Genomic DNA, 21,560 nt, shown 5'->3' with positions numbered 1-21,560 from the left:
AATAATCTTACCTTTAAAATATTAGTCAAGGATAATGTCTGTCCCATTTCTATTTTTTATTTTTATTTTTTTGCTTTTGTATGACTTTTTTCCTCTGAAAACTCTCATGTAGTTAATCTGATCTGTTAGTTTTTGTCACTAAGTATTTTTGAAGATTTATAATTCATAAAGCGATCTTGTTATAAAATTACTTGTCAGAGTTTCCCTAAATAGAAAGATTAATGAGTTTAATTTATTCTTCGGTAGATCACAACCTACACCCAAAGTGTCGAGTGGTACTGCTACTCTGGGCACAATCGTTTTTAATTGTGATTTTTAGTATTATCAATAGAGGGTGTCTCAAGAAAGACTATTTGTGTAACATTTTCAAGATGTTACAGAAAGGCATCCTTGTGAAATAGGGAATAATTATCAAGGAATTTAAAGAAGTGTAATTCACAAAGTCGTTAAAAAGTAACACCTTGTTCAGCCTGAAGATTTGTGTGGAAGGGAGAAAGAACAAGCCCCCCACTCCAGTGCCTTGGTCACAGTGCTGGGGGCTAATTGCCTTCAGCGCTGCTTTAGTTCTTTTTATTCCAAGCCACACCATCTAGTTCTCCCCAGGAGTTGTTACTCTGAGTTCTTCCTCAGTGCCAAATGCTTAATTGTTCCCAGATAATGGGTGAAATGTACAAGGGTGAAACCTAAAATTTCTTTACTAAACAGAACTATTCCTAGATTTTTTTTTTGTTCATTTTACAACATGATGTTTTGATATAATGATTTCCAGTGAAGTGGTTCTTATACTCCAACAAATCAACATATTCATTTTCCCGCATAGTTACCCTTTAAATACAAGTATTTCTAATGGAATCTTTAGAATCTCACAAGTGGAGCCATTTTAGAAAGCAGCAAGTTTCACCTGGTGAGCCGTGCATCACTGACAGCCATTTCCCTCCCCGTCTACTTTGTTTGAACTGCTTGTTCAGTATAAATTACCTTAGAAACACGGGTGCTTCTTTAGGCTTACAACAGGTATGCTGTCACACATCTTCGGTGTGAAAACACCGTTTAGTGGGTACTTTGGTTTACTCTCAGGGCAACGTTTTAAAAACTGCAAGTCATTAAGAATCATTTAAGGAAAAATGAAATACTAAGCATTTGTCTTTGCTGTCTTTACAGATCGAATAAGAAAATAGCAATGATCAGCACCAAGCTCCTTATGGAGAAAGAGCGGATGAAACATTTTCTCAGCACTCTTTCTACAAGGCGAGACCCAGAGTCACCTTGTGTTGGAAATCTTACTAGTAGAGGACTCAACAGAAAATATATTCCCCAAATGCCCATCAGAATTCCTACTTCAAACCCACAGACTTCAAATAACTGCAAGAACTACTTCACTGAGGTTAGTTATATGATCGTTTCTCTTTTGGCTTTCATTTCTCTAATATAATTCCTCTTTGTAATTTGGTGAAATACTGAGTTCTGTTGACTTATGCATGTTAAGTAAAGATCATAATTAGCTATGTTAACACAGAAAGGAAATGGGAACTTTTCATTTTTTAATTCCCTGGAGCTCCCATTTTCAAGAGATACCCATTTCCTAGCTTTATTCAATACATGTGACTAAACTGACACATTTAAAATGTCTTTAAAAGCTGCATTTAAGTTAGGTTTTAGAAATTGCATGTTATTGCCGAATAACTGACGATATACCTTGAGATGCTTTGGCTTACTCTCTAATTCTAGTTTAGTTGCAGTGCATACTACCGCCTTTTTTTTTTTTTCTTTTCTTTTCTTTTTTTTAATACAGTGTCTCATTCTGTTGTCCAGGCTGGAGGGTCGTGGCACCATCTCGGCTCACTGCAACCTCCACCTCCCAGGTTCAAACGATTTTCCTGCCTCAGCCTCCCAAGTAGCTGAGACTACAGGCGCCCACCATTACACTCAGCTAATGTTTGTATTTTTAGTAGAGAAAGGGTTTCACCCTATTGGCCAGGCTGTTCTCAAACTCCTGACCTTGTCATCTACCTGCCTCAGCCTCCCAAAATGCTGGGATTACAGGCATGAGCTACTGCGCCCAGCCCATGTCACTTTTAAAGTTTGTTTGCAGCAGACACCACGGTGACTCATGCCTGTAATCCCAGCACTTTTGGAGGCTGAGGCAGGTGTGTCACAAGGTCAGGAGTTCAAGACCAGCCTGGCCAAGATGGTGAAACCCCATCTCTATTAAAGTACAAAAAAATATTAGCCGGGTGGGGAGTGGGCACCTGTATTCCCAGCTACTAGGGAGTCTGAGGCAGAGACTTGCTTAAACCTGGGAGGCAGAGGTTGCAGTGAGTCGAGATCACACCACTGTTCTCCAGCCTGGGTGACAGGGCAAGACTCCATCTTGAAAATAAAAACTTTTAAAAAAGTTTATTTGCACCATCTCAACTCTTCCCACCCATAATCACAACCGAATGATTGGCATCCAAACACTTTACCACATATGGATGTTTATTATTTAGTAGAATCCAATTTAATTGCATTTTATGAATTAAACAAAACCCTAAAATGTTAATTTCCTTTTTTATGTTAAAAGCTTTGTGCTTGGCCAGGTGCGGTGGCTCAGACCTGTAGTCCCAAGGCCTAGAAGTTTGGGACGCTGAGACAGGTGGGACGCTGAGACAGGTGGGACGCTGAGACAGGTGGAACACCTGAGGTCAGGTGATTGAGACCAGCCTGGCCAACATGATGAAACCCGTCTCTACTAAAAATACAAAAATTAGCAAGGCATGTTGGCAGGCATGTGTAATCTCAGATACTCAGGAGACTGAGGGAGGAGAATCACTTGAACCCAGGAGACAGAGGTTGCAGTAAGCCAAGATCATACCACCGCACTATAGCCTGGGTGATGGAGACTATCTCAAAAAAAAAAAAAAAAAATCGGTTTGTGCCTTTCTTACATAAGAGTACGTCCTCTGACTATAAAAATCCTGGAAGAAATCCTAGGAAATGCTCTCCTGGATATCATGCTTGTCAATTAATTTATGGCTAACTCCTCAAAAGCAACTGCAAGAATAACAAAATTGACAAGTGTGATCTAATTAAGCTAAAGGGCTTATGCACAGCGTGAGGAACTATCACTGGATTAAACAGATAGCCTAAATAATACAAGAAAATATTCACAAACCATGGATACAGCAAATGCTTATTATCCAGAATCCATAAGAGACCTAAACAAATCAACAAGCGAAAAATAAATAACACCGTTAAAGCTGGGCAAAGGCCATGAACAGACACTTCTCAAAATAACATAATGTAAGTGGCCAACAAACACATTAACAAATGCTTACCATTGATAATCATCAGAGAAATGCCAAATAAAACATCAGTGAGATACCATTTCACACCAGTCAGAATGACTTTTGTTAAAAAGTAAAAACATATATATATAAACATATATATATATGTTGGGGAGGTTGTGGAGGAAAGGAAACACACACTGTTGGTGGCAATATAAATTAGTTCAGCTGCTATGGAGAGCAGTTTGGAAATTAAGTACTAAGAATGACCGTTGGATGAAGCAACCTCATTACTCTACTAGGGATATGCCTAAAGGACAATAAATCATTGTAACATAAAGATGCATGAACATGTGTGTTCATTGCAGCACTATTCAAAACAGCAAAGACATGGAGTCAATCCAGGTGCATCCAAGGTAGATTGAAAATCCAAGCTAGATTGGAGAATTCCATATATACAATGGAATACTTTGCAGCCATGAAAAGAACAAAATCAGGCCCTTTGCAGCAACGTGGATACGGCTGGAATCTACTACCCTACTCAAACTAACACAGAAACAGAAACCAGATATCTCCTGCTTTCACTCATGTGAGAGCTACATATTGGGTGCACATTATCATAAACATGGGAAAAATAGACACTGAGAAATAAGAACGGGGAGGGACAGAGTGGGCCAGGGTTGAAAAACTACTTATTGGGTCATATGCTCACTACTTGTGTGATGGGTTCAATTGTACTCCAAATCTTGGCATGCCTCAATATACCTTTGGAAAAAACCTCCACAGGTACCACCTTAATTGAGAATACAAACTAGAAAAAAAAATTAATAAAAGAAAAATTTACCATAAAAAAGTTTAGTATAAGTAGAGAATAGAAATTTCTTTTTAAGATAAAAATTTATTGGAGTAAAAAAACAGATTAAACTTTTATAAAGGGGAGAGTTCTGCTAAGAATTTCAAAGTAATGCATTCATTGTAAAAGATGACTTTAATTTTCTTTTTCTTTTTTGAGAAAAGGTCTCACTCTGTTGCCAGTCTGGAGTGCAGTGGTGCAATATTGGCTCACTGCAACCTCCAACCCCTGGCTTCAAGTAATTTTCCTGCCTTAGCCTCCCAAGTAGCTGGGACTACAGGTGTGGGCCACCACGTCTAGCTAATTTTGTATGTTTAGTAGAGACCAGGTTTCCTCATGTTGGCCAGGATGGTCTCGATCACCTGACCTCGTGATCTTCCCGCCTTGGCCTCTCCAAGTGCTGGGATTCCAGGCATGAGCCACCACACCTGGCCATTGTTTAACCTTTGTACTAATAAACACCACCTTTCTAAAATTATGTATATGCAATAGACCAATATTAACTGTGTTTTTGTCCAATTACTCTAAGCAACATTACACAGATACATCCTCTGTTATCTAAATTAAAATAAGTAGAAAATTTACTTTATGTATGTGATTATTTTTCTTTTGAAGCAAACTTCAAGTTATGTCTAGTCACTAAAAATACTAAAGACCACAATTTGTAAGTGATATATTATTTTCATGATAATGTTTTTTGTTTAACTTAAACATTATTATTATTTTCACTTATTTTAGATGGAGCTGGACTGTGTAGAACAAATAATTAGAGAGACAAAGAGAAGTATGTTACCAAAATTTATTCCTTAAATTTAGGTTTATTTTAGAAATAAAATTTAATAACAAATGGCATTCCTTTTCATTGTTGGGTTAGTAGATACCATCTTAAGTATTTTTCTCTTATGCACATCTAATGAAAGATATGAAAACAAAAACTTCCACAGAGAAGACTGTCCTTGTGCACCATAAATTCATCACATCCCATAGCTTCAAAAATTCCCAAGAAGTCTATGCATCTCTTTTTCACTGGCTCTACACTTTGTTAAGTTTTTCCATCCTCATGGAACTGTCAGCCAGCACCCTGAAACGATTCTCAGAAAACAAAGGCATCATCAAGTTCTCAGGGTTTTGGTAGAGATTGAAGGCCAACAGATGTCAAATTCATTCAGAAATACTTAGCTGAGCAATAACCCTTCGTAGGCAGTCACTTCACAAGTGACATTTTAAATCTCCTGTCATTTACTGTGTCATTGGCTTATGTCTGTTCTCAGGAAAAGTTCCAACTTTTTCACCATGAAATAAAAACACCCACATCAATGTGATTCCTGTCAAGTTACTCAACCTTGTCTCTCACCACTTACTGCACTCTGCCCTTTGCTCTAGCGCCAAACTGGATGGAGCGGAACTCTGCAGGGCTCTTCCCCACCTCAGGCTCTTTGCCTGCACCTCTTCCCTCTCTCTGATGAGCTTTTCCTTGTCCTTCAGGTATCAAGTTATATTATCTCCTCCACCAGAAAGCCCATGATATTGACATAAAAGTGGGATAGAGGACCCTTCTGTGTGTTCCAGTAGTGCCCTGCTGTATACCTCTCGTGTATCCATGACTCCATATGGACATTGTCTTGTCTGTTTTTTTAGGGTATAGCTTATGACTGTTGGGAGGTGGACAATACCATCTTCATCTTGAAATTCTAGTGCTGGTTCTAGAATCTTAGCATGTGTCTGTTGAGTAGATGAATGAAGAATGGAAAAGCTCTGATATTTAAACACAATTAGATTTAATGCCATGTGTAAATTATTTAATAGTAATTTTGTATTGTAAATGTACATACATATTTCTCATTCTTATTAACTCTGATAAAGTTCTCAACTCTTTAGTTTTTAAAATCACAATGAGCTAACCAAAGTGTTTTAGGTAAAGAACATAATTCTTTGTTTTTCTTTCCAGCTGTTGCTGTGTTGGACACTTTCACCCGTCTACTTTCTTCTACAGAATCCACTGGTAAGCCACATCTAATCAAGAAAATATTTAACCATAAAATCATAAGGACAAATTTTGTGATATGAAAGATTATAAAACTTTATTACTGGGCTATTTTCACAACATTTTAATTGTTTCTCATAAAATATACAACATCACAATCTTTACCGAAGTAGGATATTTTTGTATCATATGTATGAAGATAACTTGTAGGGTATTTTAAGTGATGTTTTTCAGTCTCTTCAGTTTTAAGTGGATCTTGCAGATGAAAACCAGTATTATTGAATTTGACATACTGAGATTGCCCAAATGCCAGCTGTTTAAACAGCCAAACAACCAAGTCATCATTGATTCTTTAGTAGAGGTCATCGAAGACTTACTTGCATGTCACAGTCTTTATTACTTAGGAGACCTAAGGAGTACCTGCCAGGCTTGTCCATGCTAATGTTATGATTTTCTTTTTGTAGTTGAACCGTATTTTGCGTGGTGATGATCTGAGGCTCTGTAAATATCTGGTTACTCCTCAAAACACACTAGATTTGGCATTTCATGGATGACTTGTGTTTGAGCAATTATTACTGCAATGGTTGCCAGGTGATTATTTTCTGATTCTCTTCTTTGTTCTACATGGAGAAATAAAACCAATAAATAAGGGAGAAGGGAAAGCTCATGATTCTGGTGCTCCAATTCCCCAAGATTAGGCCAGTGGTAGATATTCTAAGCTGACTCTTTATGTCTTTTTGATTTGTGCCTGTTACTCTGTCAGCACTTTTTTACTTTCTGGCACAAGATGTTCTAAGATAATCTTGTGTTTTCTCTGCCCCAGCCCTGAAATGAGTGATTTTCCTTAGAGGTAGAGGTGGAGCCACTGAGGAAGCACAGGCGAGCCCTCCCCAGCATGTGCTCACTGGTCCCCAACAGAAGAACAGCTGCTGCATCCACTGAGGTACCAAGAAACTAGCAAAGGGCCTTCTGGCTGTCTGGGGACAGTCCTCATGTGGTCCCTGGCTCAGCCTCAAGGGTTCTGGGTTAGTCTCCCTGCAGCCTCTGTGCTGTGTCTCTAGATCGGGCTCTGCGGGAAGGGCCCCGGGAGACCCAGCAGCACAGGGTGTCTCGTCTGCCAAATGTCCCTCCCTTCCTCCCACTCTGACACTCAGGGATAGGGTAGATGGGGTTTCCAGGCTGTGCCAGGCCACCTCACTTTCTCCTCTGAGATGAACCCTGAGGGCCTTGGGGGATGAGTGTGAAGCTGGCTACCTGGAGCCTGAGGCTGACTGTCTCTCCCTGTGTCTTGGAGGAGAGGCCTTGTCCCAAGAAAACCCCCAGGGCTTGACCCCTGGGCATGCATGCAGGGAGGGAGGGTCTGTGGGCTAAGGGGGGGCATGGTAATGAGACTTTAAGCAGCACTGTTCAGGGGCCGGGTGGGTAGACCGTGGTCAGAAATGACCTGGTCATTAGGACCTAGTCAGTTGGTACCTGATCACCAGGGGCCTGGTTAGTGGTGTTCTCCTCCATAAAGTTCTCATCAGTGGGGACCTGGCAACCTAGTCATTGGAAGCCTGTTCAGTGGGGACCTGGTCAGTGGGGGTCTTATTAGTGGGGCCTGATTGGTTGGAACATATACAATGAAAAACTGGTTGGTGGGGGCTCTACAGTATACCAGGGGCCTGGTCCGTGTGGGGCCTTGGTGGCTTGGTGCTTGGTCAATGAGGGCCTGGTCAGAGGGGACTTGGTCAGCTGGGTAATGATCCATGGAGATTTGTTCAGTGAGGGATGGGAGGGCGGCAACCTGGGAAATTGTGGTCTTGTCAGTGGGAACCTGGGCAGTGGGGACCAGGTCAGTGGGAAATTGGTCAGTGGAGTCTGGCCCATGAGGCCGATTAAGTGTGAGCCTGGTTAGGAAGACATGGTCAGTTGGGACTTGGTCAGTGGGACCTGGTCAATGGAGGAGTGGTCATTAGGGGCCTCGTCAGTAGGGATCTGGTCAGGGGCGGCTGGTCAGTAGGAACCTGGCCATCTGGCCACTGTGTGACCTCAGGAGAGGGTTTGTCTGTGGAGTCTCCTTGCTTCCATCTGCAGGGAAGGTGAGTCAGGGCACCCTGGCAGGTGGTTGGTAAAAGAAGATGAGAAGATGTGTTGAATCCAGCACTGTTTGGCAGACCTACAACTTTACACAGGACCTGTATTCCACCTAGAGAGGATGCCAGCCCTTTCTGCTCTACCCGGTGCCCCTCCTTTGTCTGCATCCCCAGGACCCCCATGGATGGGGAAGGCAGAGATTGGAGAGCACCTGTAGAGGCTCTAATGCTGGCCACGGGCCCTGGTTGTGACAGTGGTGAGACCTGGGTGCTCCCCTGAGTGTAGAAGCTAAGCCTGGCCAGAGAAGCAAGACAAACACACACATACGCACACACACAGGCACACACACATGCACAAACACACTGCATGCACACGTGTCAGTTCAGGGGGTAGAGGACACTGACCCTGGGCCCTCTTGACCCAAGCAGGTTCCAGTTGTGCTGGGTTGTGTCACCCCACGATGTCACTGTTGCTGAGCCCCCATCGCCTCTGTGTTGTGGAGCAGTTAGAGGCACACAGCAGAGTCCGTGAGTGGCTCTGCGTGAAGGACTGTTTTCTATCTGAGAAGCACATCTCAGCACAGCTGACTCATCAGACTCAGGTGAGTGGGACCTGCTCTCTTCTCTTCCTCCTGGCTTGGGGACAGTTGCTATCAGGTGGGTGGTTTTGGCCTCTGGGCAGCTACTGAGGATAAATCCTAAACACTCACCGGGTGCCTGTTCTGCACTGACAGTCATCTCATTCATCCTCACAGCAATTCCATTCTGAGTCTCCTCTGGACACCCCCAGGACCACCAGGACAACCCCATCAGGGCCCTGTCACCAGGCCCAGTCTGGCTCCATGATAACCAAGACGCAGGTCCAGAGACAAGCGCCCTGCATGGTGCCTGCATGTGACTCCCCTTGGTGGGTAGTGACCAGCTCACCATGGAAGAAGCCAGGGCAGCATGCGGCCAGCTGCCCTGCAGCCTCAGATGACTCCTGGGCCTTAAGAAGTCATTCTTAAAGGGAAAGCTGGTCACTTTGAGGTCCCTGGAAGGAAGGGTGAATGTGTCATCCCAACAGCCCTGGCAGCCAGCAGCATGCCATCCATCTTCTCACCCGATCTTTGTGACAGAGGCCACCTTCTGGGGCACAAGTCCCATACCTAAAGGGTCCTATCTCAGTCGGGCCTCATCCTGAGCCCTGGGATGGGAGAGGCACCATGCACCCCCCTGCAGCAGCCAGGAATACCACCCAGGGGACTCATCCTTCTGTGGCCCTGGCCAGACTTAGAATTTGGCCCAAGACAGGACAAGCTCAGTCAGAGCAGCTTGTCAGGACCCAGGGCCTATGTATGCCAGACATGGCCACGCTGGCTCAAAGAGCAACCAGCCACCTCTGCAAGGGTGTGCCAGGAGCAGGTGGACCAGCCACCAACCTCATCCACTCAAGAAAACAGAGATGGCCAGCTTCTCACACCCTGAGTGACCACCACCTGACAGCTGATGAAGTGGAGGCCTGAGGAAAAGCAGATGGCACTGGGGCCCTGCTTCCAGGGCAGAATAACTGATTGACCCTGACTGGCAGTGAGTTGGGGACTGGTCCACCTGCTCCTGGCACACCCTTGCAGAGGTGGCTGGTTGCTCTTTGAGTCAGCTTGGCCTTGCCTGGCATGCACAGGCCTCAGTGCAACAACTGCGCTGCAAATGGAGCCACATAGAGGGTATGAGCAGCAGGCTCAGGAGCAGGCTGTGCGCTGCCTTTGGGGCTCCAGCCCATGCATCAGGGCTCCTACAGCACTGTGGGCTTCTTGGGTGCCATGAGGCAGACCACAGGCCATCCTGAGGAGGACTCTGGTAAGAGCTTCCTTGTGTATGTGGATGATGTCCAGGATGTTGGCCTGGTGTCCCTGAGGCAGCACTAACAGGTCCATGACTGGGTCCAGGTCCTGCCTGGGCTGATTGGTGAAGATCTCCCTGGCAGCACTGAAGTGGCATCTATGTTCAAGTGCAGAAAGGGCCCAGTCTGGTGGATGAACCACACGGCCAGCTTCTGGGTGTGGGCAGGATGCCACATCCTTTGTCACTTCCCGATGTGCCCCACCAGCACTGAAGAGACAGCCTGGAGACAGGGCAAGAGGAAGGCTGAGAAGGATGAGATGGTGAGTCCCAGATTCTTCCTGTCCCTGAGCCCACCCTGAGTGACCCTCAACCTTTAGGAATGGGAGAGCAAGATTGACAGCTTCAAGTACTTCACCGAGAAGATAGACAACAGGGCACTCAGCTCAACTTCACAGCCAGTGAGTTGACATGCAAGCAGATGATGGTAACAGGCTTTAAGAAAGAGCATCAGATGGCAGCCAGTACTTCAGCCTCAGCCAGGCATTGGAGTTGGACCAGGCCATCCACTTCACCATAGAAGCCTTCCACACTATCAGTGAGCTCTTTGCCAGTCAGCCCAGGCAGGACCTGGACCCAGTCATGGACCTGTTAGTGCTGTCTCAGGGACACCAGACCAACATCCTGGACATCATCCACATGCACAAGGACGCTCTTACCAAAGTCACGGAGAGCCGGCAATATGTGACAGAAGTGAAGACAGAGGTGCAGAGGCTGATGACGTCAGAATCGCAGGAACAGGATTTCTTTGGCTACTTTGGCTGAAATTCACCACTTTCATCCAATTCCAGTGAGAGACATGGACTCACAGATGCTGCATTTCTTGCAGCAAAAGATACTGTTTTTTCAAAATGCCACCCAGGAATTGATAGTGTTGAATGACTAGATACTCGATCGTGGACTGCTTCCAGTTCAAGGATTCATTCTACAGAGAATAATAACACTAGAGCAAAGAGCTAGTGCACGCTATCGGTGGTAGCACAAGGATGGTTTTGTGATCAACTGAAATCCAGGTGAATACAGAATTGTGTAGGAAACAGTTAATATGATGATACAATAGAAACAGTAGCAAACATGAATTAAATCATGCTATGAATGCCTAAACTACCATTGTAACTTTTGGAAGAATAATACCACTTTACTGCTTTTTGAAGTATGAATATTTTAGTGTATGTGCTATAGGCCTCAAATCCTATAAAGAATCTCCAAGAAGTTGGCTGGATAAAGCCTGCTGTGGATGTCTTTATACTCAAAGATTGATGATGTAATTTGCATGTTTGTCCCCACCAAATCTCCTGTTGAATTATATTTCCTATTGTGGAAGGTGGATCCTGGTGTAAGGTGATTGAATTATGAAGGCAAATTTCTCATGAATGGTTCAGCGCAATCCCCTTGTAGCATCCTCACAATCATGAGTGACTTCTCATTAGATCTAGTCACTGAAAACTCTACGTCACCTCCCTACTCTCCGTGTTTTCCTCTTGCCATGTGAGACAACTTACTCACTCTTTCTTTGTCTTCCACTTCCACGATGATTGATAGATGTCTGAGGCCTCCCAGAAGCAGAAGCCACTGTGCTTCCTGTCCAGCCTGCAGAACCATGAGTCAATTCAACCTCTTTTTCAAAACAAATCATACAGAAAATGGCAAATGAGGATTGGAGCATTGCTATAAAGATACCCAAGAACATGGAAGCAGCTTTGGGACCATGTCATGGGCAGGGGTTGGAAGAGTTTGGAAGGCTCAAAAGAAGACAGATAGATGAGAAAACTTTTGGAACATCATAAAGACTGGTTAAATGGTTGTGACAAAAATCCTGACGGAAACATGGACAGTGAAGGCCAGGCTGAGGAGGTCTCAGATATAAGAAGATTTCTGGAAAATGTCTTCCTTTTGGATATGGAAAGCTTATACAATGCCTGTACCATCATTGTGCCTTAGAAGCAGTGAATTCCCTTTCTATTTTCGAGGCTCATAGGCAAAAGGGACTGTTGCCTTGACTCAGATGAGACTTTGGACTTTGTAACTTTGAGTTAATGCTGAAATGAATTAATGCTGAAATGAATTAATGCTGAAATGAGTTAATACTCATGCTGGAAAGGCATGATTGTATTTTGCAATGTGCGAAGGACATGAGATTCCTGGGATCAGGGACTATTCTGTCCCTGTGTCCCTACCAAAACTCATGCGGAATTCTATTTCCTAATGTTAGAGATGGAGCCTAGGTGACAAAAGATTTAGTCATTAAAGTGTAGGGGTGGATCATTCACGAATGATGAAGCACCATCCCCTTGATGCTGTCCTGAGAGTGAGTGAGTGCTCATGTGATCTGGTTGTTTAACAGGCTGTGGAACCTCTGTCCTCATTCTGTGTTCCTCCTACTCCTGCCTTAGGAGACATCTCGTCGTCCCTTGGCTTCATGATATAATTAGGAGGCTTCCTGATTCCTTCCAGAAACAAAAGACACTAAGCTTCCTTCACTGCTTGCAGAATCATGAGTCAATTAAACCTCTTTTATTTACAATAATAAAGAAAAGTAAAACTGCCAAGAGGAGCTGTGAGATGTCTTCAAGGCCTTTTTCCCTTTGTCTTGGCTATTAGCACAGGGCTTTTTTGTATGCACATTTCTGAAGTCTTCTTCAATTTTTCCCCTTAAATTGGGTTTTGCTTTATTACTACATAGTCAGCCTGCTTAGATACCTGCTTCAGATACCTGAAAAAGTAGAAGCAGGCTCAGTAGTGGCTAGCAAACAAAGATTGGAAGGGTTTGGAGGGATTGGAGCATGATGGAAAGATGAGGGACGGGGAGGGAGTGATTTAATTATGGATGGGCAGGGGGTGTGGAAGGAAATAAGGGGGGAGGGTGGGAAGGAATAGGCTGGCTGTAGGGTGGTTTCGAGGGTGGTGGGTAGTAGGCAGGGGTAGTAGCCTGCTGCAGAGGCAGAGCCTCATGGAAAACCCCTACTAGGGCAGTGCACCTGTGGCTTTGCAGGTTTGAGCCCGCATTGCCACTGTCAAGGACTCGACTCGTGTTCAGTGCCTGTAGCTTGTCCACACTGAGGGTGCAAGCTGTTGGTGGGACTATGATTCTGGGGGTTGGAGGGTGGTAGCCACCTGCGTGGGGGCTCCAAGTCCATATTTTCCTTCAGCACTGCCCTAGTAGAAGTTTACCAAGAACCCTGCCTCTGCAGCAGGCTTCTGCCTGGAAACAGCAGGGGGTGGGGGTGGCAGGCATATCCTTCACCAATGGTTAAGCACCATCTTCTTGATGCTGTCCTTGTGATAGTGTGTTCCCATGAGATCTGGTTAGATAACAGGGTGTGGCACCTCTTTCCTCTCTCAGTCTTGCTTCTACTCCTGCCATATGTAGCATGTCCTTGCCCCTAGGCCTTCTGGTATGATGGGGAGGTTTCCTGAGTCCTCCCAGAAGCAGAAGCCACTATGCTTCCTTTACAGCCTGCTGAACCATGAGCCAGTTAAACCTCTTTTCTTTATGATCATATGGAAAATTAGTGCTGTAAAGTGGAGCCCTGAAATGCTTTCAAGGCCCTTTCCTCTTTGTCTTGGCAACCAGCACTCAGCTTCTTTTCATGCAAATATTTGAAACCTTTGTGAATTTTCCCCCGAAAATGGACTTTTCTTCTTTTATTACATTGCCAGGCTGTGACAAAGAGAGCTGACAATGTAGAAGCAGGTTCAGAAGTAGGTAAAAGACAGAGGTCGGGAGAGTTGGGAAAGCTAAGAAGACAGCAAGATGAGGAAAAGTTTTTGGACCACTGTAGAGAATTGTTAAATACTTGTGATCAGAAGGCTGACAAAAGGATAAACACTGAAGTCCAGACTTAAAAGGTCTCAGATGAAAATGAGGAATTTCCTGTTAACAGGAGTCAAGGTTCCATTTGATTGGCCTTAGCAAAGAACATGGCTGTGCAGTGACCCTGCCCCGGAGATCTGTGAACTATGAACTTGGGGGTGGTGATTCAGGATGTAGCTGGTGGAATGAACATCTAGGCAGCATAGCATAAGAGGTGTCCTGTCTGCATTGAACAGCCTGTGTTCTTATGTGTTACCTAAGAAATGACTTCAAGATAGAACTTCTATTTAAATGAGAAGTGGAGACCTAAAGTTCGGAATATTTTCAGCCTGGCCAAGTGTTCAAAAAGAAAAGCTGATTTTGAGTGGGAAAATTCAAGAAGCCTCAGGGTATGTGCATAAAAACCAGTCCAGTGCAAATAGACAAGACAATGGGAAAAAGGCCTTGAAGGCATCTCAGAGACCTCTGCAGCATCCCTTGCTGTCACAGGCCCTGGGGCCTAGGAGAGAAGAATGGTTTTCTGGAAAAGCTCCATGGCCTTGCTGCTGTGTGCACCCTCAGGACACTGCTGGCTGCATCCCTGCAGCCCCAGCTCCAGCCATGGCTGAAAGATGCACAGGTACAGCTTGGGTCACTGCTTCAGAGGTGGCTTCAAGCCTTGATGGTTTCCATATAATGTGAAGCCAGCAGGTGCTTACAGCAAGAACAGAGGCTTGAGAGCCCCCATCTAGATTCCAGAAGATGTACAGAAAATCCTGGATGTCCAGGAAGAAGCTTTTCCATAAGGCAGAGCCTCATGGGAAACCTCTACTAGGGGAGCCAAGAAGGGACATATAAGGTTGAAGTCCCCACACAGGGAGGCATCATCCTCCCAACCCCAGATTCATAGACCCACAAACAGCTTGCACCCTCAGTGTGGAAAAGCTACAGGCACTCAACACCAGCCCTGTCCATGAGAGCAGCCACAGAGGCTGAACACTGCAAAGCCACAGGTGCAGATCTGCCCAAGGTCTTGGGAGCACAGCCCTCACACCCCTGTGCAATGGATGTGGGACAGGGATTCTAAATGGATGATTTGGGAGCTGTAGGATTGAGTGACTGGCCTGCTGGATTTTGGACATTTATTTATCCTATGAGTCCCATCTGTGTTTTGTGCTTCTTTCTAGCAATTTTGTTTTCTATCGGCTGGAAATGCTTACCCATTGCCTGTATAATCATTGTACCTTGGAAGTAGTTAACTTGCTTTATAATTCAGTGGCTCGTGGGCAGAAGGGACTGCAGACTTGTCTCAGATAAGACTTTGGGCTTTGGACATTTGAGTAAATGCTGGAATGAGTTAAGATTTGCGGGACTATATGGAAGGCATCATTGTATTTTGCAATGTGAGAAAACCACGAGATTTGGGGGACCAGGGACAGAATAATATGATTTATCTCTATGTCTCTCCCAAAACTCATGTGGAATTGTAATGGAAAATGTTAAAGGTGGGGACTGGTGGAAGGTGATATAATCATGGTGGAGAGTGGAGTTTGGATGGGGAAGGGTGGGGAGAACTGGGGTGTATTGGGGTGGGGAGAATTGAGGGGAAGGTGGTGGGGTTACGGGTAAAAGGCAGGGGTGGGGTGGATCCTTCACAAATGGTTAAACACCATGTCCTTGATGCTGTCCTTCTGACAGTGAGTTCTCTTCACGATTTTGGAGCTGTGAGATTGAATGAACACTGGCCTGCTGGGTTTTAGGTGTCCATTGTGCGTGTGGTCCCATTTGTGTTATTTTTCTTGGAAATTTCTTCCCTTTGCATTGAGGAAACTTACCCAATACCTGTACCGTCATTGTACCTTGAAAGAAATGAATGCACTTTTAACTTCAGTGACTCATAGGCAGAAGAGATTGTAGCCTTGTCTCAGATGAGACTTTGAACTTTTTACATTTGAGTTAATGTGGGAAAGAGTTAAGCTTTTGGAAACTTTTGAAAAGGCATGACTGTGTTTTACTCTGTGAGAAGGACCTGAGATTTGGGGGGCTCAAGTTCAGCATGATACATTTTGGCTGTGTGCCCCTAGAAATACTCATGTGGAATTGTAATCCCAAATGTTGGAAGTGGGGCCTGGTGGGAGATTATATAATCATGGATGGGAGGGCTGGGGTGGAAGGAAAAAGGGGTGGGTAAGGTGGGGAAAAGTAGGCTTGCTGTAGGGTGGTGCGAGGGTGGTGGGTGGTAGGAAGGGGAAGTAGCCTGCTGCGGAGGCAGAGGCTGATGGGAAGGCTCTACCAGGGCAGTGCACCTGTGGTTTTTCAGCTTTAGCCCCCATGGCTGCTCTCCTGGGCTGGGCTGGTGTTGAGTGCCTGTAGCTTCTCCATACTGAGGGTGGGAATTGTTGGTAGGTCTATGGATCTGGGGTCTAGAGGATGGTGGCCTCCTGCATGGCAACTCAAAGCCCTTATTTTCCTTCTGCACTGCCATATTACAGGATTTCCAGGAGGCTCTGCCTCTGCAGCCAGTTTCTGTCTGGAAGCAGTAGGGGATGGAGGTGTGTTGCGGGGCAGATCCTTCACCATCTTATGGTGCTAAACAGCACCATCTTCTTGATGCAAATGTCCTGATAGTGCGTTCTCATGAGATCTGGTTTTATAACAGGGTGTGGCACCTGTATCCTCTCTCAGGCATGTTCCTACTCCTGCCGTATGAAACATTTAATGGCTGCTTTCCTTCTGGTATGATTGGGAGGCTTCCTGAGTCCTCCCAGAAGCAGAAGCCACTATGCTTTCTTTACAGCCTGCAGAACCATGAGCCAACTGAACCCCTTTTCATTACGATCACACAGAAAATAAGTACTGCCAAGTGAATCTATGAAATATCTTCAATGACTTTTCCCCCATCGTCTTGGCGATTAGCACTGGAATTCTTTTTAACGCAAACATCTGCAGCCTTCTTGAAGTTTCTCCTGAAATGGAACTTCTTTTCTTCTACATTGCCACGCTGCAACAAAGAAAGCTGAACAGGTTAAGAAGTGGGTAACAGCCAGAGGTTGGAGAGTTTGGAGAGCTTGAAAGAAGACAGGAAGATGAGGGAAAATTGGGACCATTGTAGATACCTGTTTATCTACATAATAGCACACCTATTGGTGGGTCTATGACTCTGGTGTCTGGAGGATGGTGGTGTCCTGCGTGGGGGCTCCAAGCCCATGTTTTCCTTCTGTATTGCACTAGTAGAGGTTTTCCAAGAGGCTCTGCCTCTGCCTCAGGCTTCTGCTTGCAAACAGCGGGGGGTGGATATGGGGTGGTGGGTGGATCCTTCACCAGTAGTTAAGCACCATCTTCTTGATGCTGATCTCCTGATAGTGGGTTCTCATGAGATCTAGTGGTATAACAGGATATAACACTTCTTTCCTCTCTCTATCTTGCTTCTACTCCTACCATATGAAATATTTCTTTGCTCCTTGGTCTTCTGATATGATTGGGAGGCTTCCTGAGACCTCCTAGAAGCAGAAACAGTTATGCTTTCTTTAGAGCCTGAAGAACTGTGAGTCAATTAAACCTCTTTTCCTTATGTACATACAGAACATTAATGCTGCGAAGTGAAGCTATGAAATGGCTTCTAGACCTTTCCCCCAATCTCTTGGTTATTTGCACTGGGCCTTTTTTAATGCAAATATTGGAGACCTTCTAGATGTTTCTCCCTGATAATGGACTTTTCTTCTTTTACCACATTGCCAGCCTGCGACAAAGATGGCTGACAATGTAGAAGTGGTTCCGAATTGGGTATTAGCCAGAGCTTAGAGAGTCTGGAGAGCTTGGCAGAAGACAGGAAGATGAGAGAAAGTTTGGATCACTGCAGAGACTTGTTCAATAGTTGTGATTAAAAGACTGAGAGAAGGATGCACAGTGAAGGCCAGGCTTAGAAGATCTCAGATGAAAAAGAGGAACTTACCGGGAACAGGAGCCAAGGTTTTTTGTTTTGCCTTAGCAAAGTAATTGTCCACAAAGTGACCCTGCCTGGGAGATCTGTGAAACTTTGAACTTGAGGGTGATGTATCTGGTGGAATGATCTTCTAAGCAGCAAAGCTCAAGAGTTGTCCTGCCTACATTGAACAGCCCATGCTCTTATGTGTGATCAAAGAAATGACCATAAGTTGGAAATTATATTTAAATGAGAAGCAGAGCTTAAACTTTTGGAAAATTTGCCAACTGGACAAGTGGTCCAAAAGAAAAGCTGATTTTCAGGGGGAAAATCAAGAGGGCTTCACATATTTGCATAAAAAGGGACCCAGTGCTAATAATTCAAGACAATGGGAAAAAGGCCTTGAAGGCATTTCAAAGCTCTTTGAAGCAGCCCTTGCTGTCATTGGCCCTGGGGCTTAGGTGAAAAGCATGTTTTCCTGGGCCAGCCCCATGGCCCCACTGCTGTGTGCAGCCTCAGGACACTGCTGCCTGCATCCCTGCAGCTCCAGCTCCAGCCATGGCTGAAAGATGCACAGGTACAGCTTGGGTCACTGCTTCAGGGGTGCAAGCTCCAAGCCTTGGCGGCTTCCACATAGTGTTAAGCCAGCAGGTGCACAGAGCACAAGACTAGAGGCTTCAGAGCCTTCATCTACACTACAGAGGATATATCAGAAAGCCTGGGTGTCCAGCGAGAAGCTTTTCCAAGGGGCAGAGCCTCATGGTAAACCTCTACTTGGGCAGAACAGAAAGAGAGTATAGATAGGGTTGGAGTCAACACAGAGGGAGGCACCATTTTCTAGACCCCAGTTGCATACACCCACCAACTGCTTGCACCCTTAGTGTTGAAAAGCTACAGGCATTCAACACCAGCCCAGCCCATGAGGGCAGCTATAGGGAAAAGATTCTGCGGTGGCACCGCTGCAGAGCTGCCCAAGACCTTGGGATCCCAGCCATCACACCACCATGTGCTCTGGATGTGGACATAGATTCTGAAAAGATGATTTGGAACTGTAGTATGGAATGACTGGCCTGCTGGGTTTTTGACTTGCATGGGGTCTGTAAGTTCCATCTGTGTTTTGTCCTTCTTTCTGGCAAATTTCTTCTTTCTGGCTTGGAATGCTTACCCAATCCCTGTACAATCATTGTACCTTGGAAGTAATTAACTTGCTTTGTATTTCAGAGGCTCAGGGGCAGAAGGGACTGCAGCCTTGTCTCAGAAGAGACTTTGGGCTTTGGACATTTGAGTAAATGCTGGAATGAGTTAAGACATTGGGGAACTGTAGAGAAGTCATCGTTGTATTTTGCAGTATGAGAAGAACATGAGACTGGGGGGCAAGGGGAGAATAATATGATTTGGCTCTGTGTCCCTACCAAAACTCATGTGGAATTGTAACGGGGAATGTTAAATGTGGGGCTCAGTAGAAGGTGATTTAATCATGATGGACACTGTGGGTGGCAGATCCTTCACAAATGGTTAAATTCTATCTCCTTAATGCAGTCTGTGTGATATTTATGATAAATGAATGCAGTCCTGCTGGGCTTTGGACTCGCATTGGGCCCGTGTCCCAGTTGTGTTATTTTTCTGGGAAAATCTTCCCTTTGGATTGAGAAAGCTTACTCAGTGCCTGCACTGTCATTGTAACCTGAAAGAAGAGACTTATCTTTCACATTCAGGGACTTCTAGGCAGGAAGGATTGCAGCCTTGTCTTGGATGAGACTTGAACTTATTACATTTAAGTTACTGCTGGATTGATTTAAGACTTTGAGAAACTTTTGAAAATGCATGTTTGTATTTTTCTCTGTGAGAAGGTCATGAGATTTGGGGGTGCAGGGTCAGAATTACATGGTTTGGCTGTGTTTCCATAAAAAATTCATGGGGAAGTGTATTCCTGAATGTTGGAGGTGCGGCCTGGTGGGAGGTGATTTAATCATAAACAGGTTAGTAGCGGTGGAAGGAAAAACCAGTGGGTAGGGTGGGGAGGAGTAGGCTGGCAGTAGGGTGGTGAGAGGGTGGTGGGTAGCAGAAAGAGGGAGGAGCCTGCTGCAGAGGCAGAGTCACATGGGAAACCTCTACTAGGGCAGTGCACCTGCGGTTTTGCAGGCTTTAGCCCCATGGCTGCTTTCATGGGCTTTGCTGCTGTTGAGTGTCTGTAGCTCTTCCATACTGAGAGTGCAAGCTTTTGGTGGGTCTAGGAATCTGTGGTCTAGAGGACAGTAACCTGTGTGGACCATCCAAGCACAAATATATATATATTTGTATTATATACATATATATTTATATTATATACATATATATATTTTTGTGTGTGTGTGTGTGTGTGTATATATATATATATATTTTTTTTTTTTTTTCTTTTTCCACTGCCCTAGTAGAGGCTTTCCAAGAGGCTCTGCCTCTGCCTCAGGCTTTTGTTTGGAATCAGTGAGGGGTGGGGGTGGTAGGGGCAGATCTTTCACCAATGGTTAAGCCACATCTTCTTGATGCTGACCTTATGATAAGGAGTTCTCGGGAAATCTGGTTGTATAACAGGGTGTGGCACCTTTTTCGTCTCTCTGTCTTGTTCCCACTTCTGCCATATACAACATCCCATTGCAGCTTGGTCTTCTGGTATGACTGGGAGGCTTCCTGTGTCCTCTCAGAAGTGGGAGCCTCTATGATTTATTTAAAGCTTGCAGAATCACGAGCCAGTTCAACCTCTTTTCTTTCTGAGTATACAGAAAATTATTCCTGGGAAGTGGAGCTATGAAATGCCTTCAAGTCCTTTTCCCTGTTGTCTTGGCAATCAGAACTCAGCATCTTTTCAGGCAAATATCTGAAGCCTGCATTAATTTTTCCCCTGAAATGGATTTTTCTTGTTTTACCACATTGCCAGGCTGCAACAAACATAGCTGAAAATGCAGAAGCAGGTTGAGAAGTGTGTAACGGCCAGAGGTGGGAGAGTTTGGAGGTCTTTGAAGAAGACAGGAAGATGTGGAAAAGTTTGGACCAACGTAGAGACTTGTTAAATAGTTATACTTAAAAAGGTGACAGAAGGATGGACAGTGATGGGCAGGCTTAGAAGGTCTCACATGAAAATGAGGAGCTTGCTGGGACCAGGAGCCAAGGTTACTTTTGTTTTGCCTTAGCAAAGGACATCAGTGCACGATGCCTCTAACCTGGAGACCTGTGAAACTTTGAACTTGAGGGTGATCATTTAGAGTGTATCTGGTGGAATGAACTTTTAGGCAGTAAAGCTCAAGAGGTGTCCTGTCTGTGTCGACCAGCCTGTGGTCTTATATGTGACCCAAGAAATGACGTAAAAGTGAAACTTATATTTAAATGAGAATAAGAGCTTAAAAGTTTGGAAAATTTGCAGGCTGGCCAAGTGGTCAAAAAGAAAAGCTGATTATCAGTGGGAAAGTTCAAGAAGGCTTCAGAAATTTGCATAAAATGGAATTCAGTGCTAATAGCCAAAACAATGTTAAAAAGGCCTTGAAGGCATTTCAGAGACTTCTGCAGCAGCCATGAGGCCTGGGAGAAAAGAATGGTTTCTTTCTCCAGCTCCATGGCCCCGCAGCTGTGTCCATCCTCAGGACACTGCTGCCTGCATCCCTGCAGCTCCAGCTCCAGCTCCAGCCATGACTGAAAGATGCACAGGTACAGATTGGGTCACTGCTTCAGAGGGTACAAGCTGCAAGCCTTGGTGGCTTCCACATTGCGTTACGCCAGCAGGTGCACAGAGCACAAGACTGGAGGCTGGAGATC

The 21,560-nt window shown here is 44.9% G+C and overlaps 1 protein-coding gene across 1 annotated transcript in view; it reads left to right on the top strand.

The window, feature by feature from the left end:
* LOC135965575 (ankyrin repeat domain-containing protein 18B-like) overlaps window positions 1–21,560 on the top strand; it is a 41,840-nt gene that overhangs the window by 8,503 nt on the left and 11,777 nt on the right. The window contains exons 4-8 of the mRNA XM_065522641.1: window positions 1,162–1,384; window positions 4,858–4,903; window positions 6,068–6,121; window positions 6,417–6,418; window positions 6,966–7,046. Of these exons, the coding sequence (XP_065378713.1) occupies window positions 1,162–1,384; window positions 4,858–4,903; window positions 6,068–6,121; window positions 6,417–6,418; window positions 6,966–7,046 (406 nt within the window). The remainder of the gene's footprint in view (window positions 1–1,161; window positions 1,385–4,857; window positions 4,904–6,067; window positions 6,122–6,416; window positions 6,419–6,965; window positions 7,047–21,560) is intronic.

Source organism: Macaca fascicularis, chromosome 10 (assembly GCF_037993035.2).
Source record: "Macaca fascicularis isolate 582-1 chromosome 10, T2T-MFA8v1.1".
NCBI lineage: Eukaryota > Metazoa > Chordata > Mammalia > Primates > Cercopithecidae > Macaca > Macaca fascicularis.
Note: the sequence above shows the minus strand (reverse complement) of the source record. Positions and strands in the feature narration are given on the sequence as shown.